General features: G+C 52.4%; 2 protein-coding genes across 2 annotated transcripts; both read left to right on the forward strand.

The window, feature by feature from the left end:
• The first annotated feature begins 421 nt into the window (after nt 1–421).
• Nucleotides 422–1,387, forward strand: LOC136111024 (olfactory receptor 14A16-like). Its single transcript, XM_065854843.1, has one exon. The coding sequence runs from the start codon at nt 422–424 to the stop codon at nt 1,385–1,387; it is 966 nt and encodes a 321-aa protein (XP_065710915.1).
• A 4,288-nt stretch (nt 1,388–5,675) lies between these two features.
• On the forward strand, nt 5,676–6,516 carry LOC139829561 (olfactory receptor 14C36-like). The gene is made up of 2 exons (XM_071817724.1): nt 5,676–6,276; nt 6,428–6,516. The coding sequence occupies exons 1-2, from the start codon at nt 5,676–5,678 to the stop codon at nt 6,514–6,516; spliced, it is 690 nt and encodes a 229-aa protein (XP_071673825.1).
• Nucleotides 6,517–6,849: the final 333 nt, after the last annotated feature.

A 6,849-nucleotide genomic window follows, 5' to 3' on the forward strand; every position in this document is an offset into this window, starting at 1 on the left:
GGAGGACGAAATTCAGGCACGTCCCTGCCATCCCCCACAGCGCAGACACTTTCCTGGAGCAATTTCCAGGTCTCACACCCAGCACAGCATCTGCCCCCAGAGTCGTGGGGTTTCAGGCTGAGTCCTCTTGGAAGTGTGACCCCAAAGAAGAGAAACTCCTGAGTACCAGTCTGTCTGTCCTTGTCATTCCTGCCTTGACAGCAGCATTGGGATATTTGTGTGTCCACAGCAGAGCCCCCTGCTCCCAGAGACACAGTCAGTCAGCACAGAGCAGAGCCGAGCTCATAAAAGGGACATGAAAGGGCCAAGGCAGTCTAGGGGATTTCCATGAGACACTGAATAGATTTCCATCAAAGAACTCTGCCCTAACTGCTCACTGCCTTTTCCTACTTGAACAGGTTGTCACGACGAGGGGCAGAAGATGTACAACAGCAGCTCCATCACCCAGTTTCTCCTCATGGAGTCTGGAGACACACGGGAGCTGCAGCTCTTGCACTTCTGGCTCTTCCTGGGAACCTACTTGGCTGCTCTCCTGACCAACGGCCTCATCATCATCACCATAGCCTGGGACCAGCACCTCCACACCCCCATGTACTTCTTCCTCCTCAACCTCTCCCTCCTTGACTTGGGGTGTATCTCCACCACTCTTCCCAAATCCATGGCCAGTTCCCTCTGGAACACCAGGGCCATTTCCTACATTGGATGTGCTGCACAGCTCTTTCTGTTTGTGTTTTGCCTTTCAGCAGAGTACTTTCTTCTCACAGTCATGGCCTATGACCGCTACGTTGCCATCTGCAAACCCCTGCACTATGGGACCCTCCTGGGCAGCAGAGCTTGTGTCCACATGGCAGCAGCTGCCTGGGGCACTGGGTTTCTCAATGCTCTGCTGCACACGGCCAATACATTTTCACTGCCACTCTGCAAGGGCAATGCTGTGCAGCAGTTCTTCTGTGAAATCCCCCAGATCCTTAAGCTCTCCTGCTCAGATGCCTACCTCAGGGAATTTAGACTTCTCATGTTTAGTGCTACTGTCTATTTGGGGTGTTTTGTGTTCATTGTGGTGTCCTATGTGCAGATCTTCAGGGCTGTGCTGAGGATCCCCTCTGAGCAGGGACGGCACAAAGCCTTTTCCATGTGTCTCCCTCACCTGACCGTGGTCTCCCTGTTTTTGATCTCTCTCATATTTTCCCACCTGAAGCCCCTCTCCTTCTCCTCCCCATCCCTGGACCTGGTGGTGTCTGTTCTGTACTCAGTGGTGCCTCCAGCAGTGAATCCCCTCATCTACAGTATGAGGAACAAGGAGCTCCAGGATGCAGTGTGGAGACTTGTGACTGGATGCCTTCCAGAAGCTACAAAGTGTCCCTGTTCTTCAACATATGACACATAACATAACTCATCTCACTTTCTCGATGTCACCAAACCTGTCAAAGTTCAGGGAGCATCTGGAGGATGCTCTTAGTCATATGGTTTAGGTCATCCTGCAAGGAGCAGGGAGTTGGACTTACTGACCCATATGGATCCCTTTCAGCTGGTGATTTTCAATGACTTTGTGACCTGCAAAGTAGCTGAGGGTGTACTGTGTATATAATTTATTAAAATATTAAACAGTATTCATCCCAGAATGGACAATTGACGGAAACTGCTCATTCCTGCTTTTCACTTGGGCACGAGCTATTGACTGTTACTCTTTTGACACAGCTATCCAGTCAATTCCTTATCCATTTATCCATCACACCAATATCTCAGCAATTTTTCAGTGGGAGCTGCATGGGAAGTCTTATAGAAGCCCAGATAGATGACATTCATAGCTCTTCCCTTGTCTACTGATGCAGTCACTCCTTCAGAGGAGTCCACCAGCTTAGTCAGGCACGATTTACCCTTGGTTCAGCCTTGTTAACTGTCTCTCATCACCTCTGTGTGTTCCATATGTTTCAACAGAGCTTCCAGGAGGATCTGTTCCTTGACCTTTCCTGGCACAGAAGACAGGCTGAGTGGGTGGTAGTTCCCAGGGTCCTCCTTTTTACACCTTGGGGTTTGGTTGGTTGGTTTGTTGTAGTTTTTTTGTTGGTGATGGTGTGGGGGTTTTTTGTTTGTTTTTAATTTACGTTAGATCGATATGATTTCCCATTTTCCATTCACTGGGGACATCCTGTGATCCAGAAACACCTTGATAATAACACCGTCCATGGGATGAGTAAAGGACAGGAGAGAGAAGAACCAGCAGAGTTCAGTAGCAGAGACACATGAGTGCACACCCCGATGGGACACGCTTCATAGTCCTGGTTGGTCTGTATCTACCAGATGGAGGTGGGAGAGCCCTTGTCTCAGCACAGTGCTGGTGACCAGTCACTGACCCAGAGAAAGCGGGTCTGTCCGAGATGCCCTGGGGGGTCTGTCCCACACCTGCTCTGAGTGGGGATGGCTTTCCTATAGGTGCTCTGCTGTCCCTGCCAGACAAATGCAATTGTGCTGGAGAGCCCTGTACAGACCTCAGGTAGCAGCACAGGCCTGGACTTGGCCATGACATTGAGCAGCTGCCCTGAATTAGGTTGGGTAACAGAGGGATGTCCCTGAGACAAATGCCATTATTCTGAGTGGAAGCCTAATAAATACAGGTGGTGGAGAATAGAAGGAGAAAGGCTGAGGTCTCCCTATGGTAATGGCTACATTGAGTCAGCTGTATGTGGGTTTTAAACACGAACATACTGAAGAGGGACAGGTTTCTTTGTCCCAAACATGATCAACTGCTGTCCTTTCATTTGGCCAAAGGAATTCCCCACTGGTCTCAGAAATGCTGCTCCCAGAAACTTCCCTGTTTCAGCATTGCTTCATTTGACCTTGAGTCTGCCTGCATGTATCCTGGACCACCACTGACACCCCAGATGTCACTGGTTGTTTGGGTCTGAACACCTCAGCTGTCTGGACAACAGCTGAGACAAGCAGCTCCCAGGCAGAAGGTGCCTATTTTGTACCCATCTGAACTGAGGCAAGAGGAATCCACCTCCTGTGGGTCTGTGGCAGCCATAGGTGAGAGCTGAGTCCACTGCCAGCCCCAGGACTACAAACCCAGGATTAGACGCCCCAACTGACTCAGGTGAATCCCTTCCCTCAGCAAGGGTAAAGCAGATCCCTCCCCGTCCCTGGCTGGGTGTCTTGTCTAATGCTGAGAAAAGGAAAGGTGATTCTTATGCCCAACCCTTTTCTTATTAGGAGAAATGTCTCTGCTGGAAATGAGTGTTTCTCCCCAGCTGAGGGAAGGAACATCAGTGATGACTTCAGCCTGTTTCACAGCAGGTGCCCCAGGGACACCTGGAGGGAGCCCAGAGGGGACAGAGAAAGGGACATCACGGGCTGCTCCTGTGCTGCTGAGCTGGGCTGGGCTCCTGGGACACAGGGAGCTCATGGGAGCGGCAGCGCTGCAGAGAGACAGCTCTGCCCAGGAGCAGCTCCTCTGCACACGCAGCAGGGCTGAGGGCTCTGCCTGCAGCACCCAGGGCAGAGGAGCCAGGCACAGAGGGGTTAGAGGCAGTTGGGGGTGGGAGGATGCTCAGAGATTACCGAGGGAGAAAGTTTCACAGTTTCACATGGTAAGTCTCTGGGTGCAGGGCAATGCAGCTGCAGTTCCTGGAGGGATCTCCTAGAAGTGATTCATCTGACAGCTTATGAGACCTGCCAGGACTCTCTTCATTTCTCTAATGTCAAGGAGGACATGCTCCAGAGCAGGGCTTGCCTGCTGCACCATCAGAGGGTCAGGGCATGGCAGCTGCCTTCTGCCTGGGCACAGTTGCAGGTGTGTAAAGCCAGGTATGTAGCCAGGGGTGCCCAGGATGTATTCAGAGCAGGGTCCCTGCACCCCAGGGCTGTGTGCTGGGGCAGGGACTCTGCTGCCTGCCAGGGACAGCACTCAGCCTGCCTGGGAGATCCCCACAGCGATGTGGGGAGAAGCTGTGGGTGGAAGAAATGACCCCGGGCAGGGCAGGGTAGGGTCCAAAGGGTGCTGAGTGGGACAGGTTTGCTCCCAGATCCAGCTTATCCTTGAGCATTTCCAAGGGAACTTCCAACAATAATATGAAGGAAATATTTTCCTGAAATCTGCAGCGACTTTGCTTTGAGTTTTTCACTCTCAAATGGCTGGGTGGGCAGTGGCAGCTTCTGACAGAATAACAGAATCATTGGGGTTGGAACAGACCTCTGGAGATCACCTAGTCCAAGCCCCTGCTAAAGCAGTCCTGACCCTGCACCCACAGAGCTGCCCTTGGCCAGTTCCCTGCTGCCAGGAGGGGTCTGCAGAACATTACTGAGCACAGAGCGGGTGGGATGAGGTCTGTGAGCACAGACAGGGAGGTGACGAGGGCACGGAGGGGGAGGTGACCTGGGCACAGGAAAGCAGCTCCAGAGACAGCTGCAGGCAGCAGAGACATAGGCAGAGAAGCAGAAGGAGCTGCTCCCAGAAATGCCAAGGGAGTGGGGATTTGGGCACCTCCCCAACATGTCCTGCAGTGCAGATGCTTTCCCAGAGCAACCCCCTGGTTCCTCCCACCCAGCACAGCCTTTGATCCCAGGGTTGTGGGGCTTCAGGCTGAGCCTTCTCCTCGGCAGCCCAACTCCCAGTGAGGAGAAACCCCCAAGTGCCTGTCCATCTGTCCATGTCCTTCCTCCCTTGGCCGGACCATTGGGGCATTTATCTGTGTTTCATGTCTTGTTCTGGTTGCCTTTGGCCCAACATTACCTGGGGCTGTGAGCATGTCGATGTGTGGGGCTGGCAATGAGCTGAGCCTCACCTCAGGACACCCCAACTTTAGGAATTTTGACTTTTTCCCTGGGGGCTCTGCTGGGCTGCAGGCTGCCCCCCGCCTGCACAGATCTCCCATGGACTATCTCTGCCCAGAGAGGAGCCCCATGGAGAAGACACTTTGGCACTAGGCCATGGCAATGTGGCTCATCGTCTGTATGATGCAATGAGCCCTGAGTGTCCCTGGCTGGGAGGGCAGAGCTGAGATCCTGTTCATGTACAATGAGAGCGGTCAGTGGTTTGGAGATCAGCCCTTGGAAACCGTATTGCTCTGCTCTCAGCAGTGTCCAGTTTCTACTCAGGGGAACATCTGGGTCTGATCGTCCTCCAGCTCAAGGAGGCGCTGGCACAGGGCAGCTGAGACCAGGACTGATGGACAGACCAGCTGTCCCCACTGTGCACTAAGGGGCAGTCCCTTTGCCTGTCAGCACCCACAAGGCTTCACTTGCAGTGAAAGGCATTGTTAAGGCATTTTTGCCTTAACAAACAAACAAACAAAACCTCCTCAGCCGTGATGGGGCAGTTAGAATAAAATAAACAGAACAAGATCTCTACAGCTCTGCTCTGCTATTAGGTGAAATGGGAGAGACTGTGCTTAAATGGTCTTTGGTATCATGAGCTGATATAATCTGAGATCACCCTTTCTTCTATTTCCCTGTCACTGCAAGGCAGGACTGAATTTAGTATAGTCCACAACAAAGATACCTCTTCCCAATGACACCGTCAACCAGCACCAACCACAGCTCGTGAAAGGGACCTGAACAGGGTAAGTCATTCTAGGGGATTTCCATCAGAACTGGAACACATTTTGCTCAGAGAACTCTGCCCTAACTTCTCACTGCCTTTTCCTCATTAGACAGGTCTCCGTGACCAGAAACAGCAAATGTCCAACAGCAGCTCCATCACCCAGTTTCTCCTCCTGGCGTTCACAGACACGCGGGAGCTGCAGCTCTTGCACTTCTGGCTCTTCCTGGGCATCTACCTGGGTGCTCTCCTGGGCAACGGCCTCATCATCACCACCATAGCCTGTGACCAGCACCTCCACACCCCCATGTACTTCTTCCTCCTCAACCTCTCCCTCCTCGACCTGGGCTCCATCTCCACCACTGTCCCCAAAGCAATGGCTAATTCCCTCTGGAACACCAGGGCCATCTCCGACACAGGATGTGCTGCACAGCTCTTTCTCTTTGTCTTTTACCTTTCAGCAGAGTTTTTTCTTCTCACAGTCATGGCCTATGACCGCTACATTGCCATCTGCAAACCCCTGCACTATGGGACCCTCCTGGGCAGCAGAGCTTGTGTCCACATGGCAGCAGCTGCCTGGGGCACTGGGCTCCTCTATTCTGTGCTGCACACGGCCACTACATTTTCACTGCCACTTTGCCAAGGTAATAGCGTTGAACAGTTCTTCTGTGAACTTCCCCAGATCCTCAAGCTCTCCTGCTCAGACGCCTACCTCAGAGAACTTAAACTTCTTGTTTTCAGTACTTTTGTCATTTTAGGATGTTTTGTGTTCGTTGTGCTGTCCTATGTGCAGATCTTCAGGGCCGTGCTGAGGATCCCCTCTGAGCAGGGATGGCACAAAGCCTTTTCCATGTGTCTCCCTCACCTGGCTGTGGTCTCCCTGTTTATCAGCACTGAACCTGAGAACATTCCCTGCTGTCATCAGGGGAAGACTCAGAGGGGAAGACACCACAGCATCATTCGGGTTTCCGCTCTCCTGAAGGGGAGTTCAGGAGGTCTCAGGTCTGACGTCCTTCTCACAGCACGTTCAGCTGTGGAGTGAGACCACGTTGCTCAAGGCTTTGCCATGTGGGGGCTGGAAAACATCCAAGGACAGAGAGAGCACAACAAAGCTGGGGAAGCTGCTCCAATGCTCTGGTGCCTTCACTGAGAAGAATATTTTCCTTCTCTGCAGCCTGAACCTTCCTTATTTCAACATCTGACTATTGTCTATTATCCTTCTACCAGGCATCTCCATGACAAGACTGGCTCCACCTTCTGGAAAAACCTTCCCACAGGGACAGAGAGGCTGTTACAAGGTGCCCAAAGCCTTC

This window comes from Patagioenas fasciata, chromosome 21 (assembly GCF_037038585.1).
Source record: "Patagioenas fasciata isolate bPatFas1 chromosome 21, bPatFas1.hap1, whole genome shotgun sequence".
Taxonomy (NCBI): domain Eukaryota; kingdom Metazoa; phylum Chordata; class Aves; order Columbiformes; family Columbidae; genus Patagioenas; species Patagioenas fasciata.

Coding starts and splice junctions, on each gene's coding strand:
- LOC136111024 (XM_065854843.1), top strand. CDS start 422: ATGTACAACAGCAGCTCCATCACCCAGTTTCTCCTCATGGAGTCTGGA.
- LOC139829561 (XM_071817724.1), top strand. CDS start 5,676: ATGTCCAACAGCAGCTCCATCACCCAGTTTCTCCTCCTGGCGTTCACA. Junction 6,277..6,427: donor ACTTAAACTTCTTGTTTTCA/GTACTTTTGTCA, acceptor CCTGTTTATCAG/CACTGAACCTGAGAACATTC.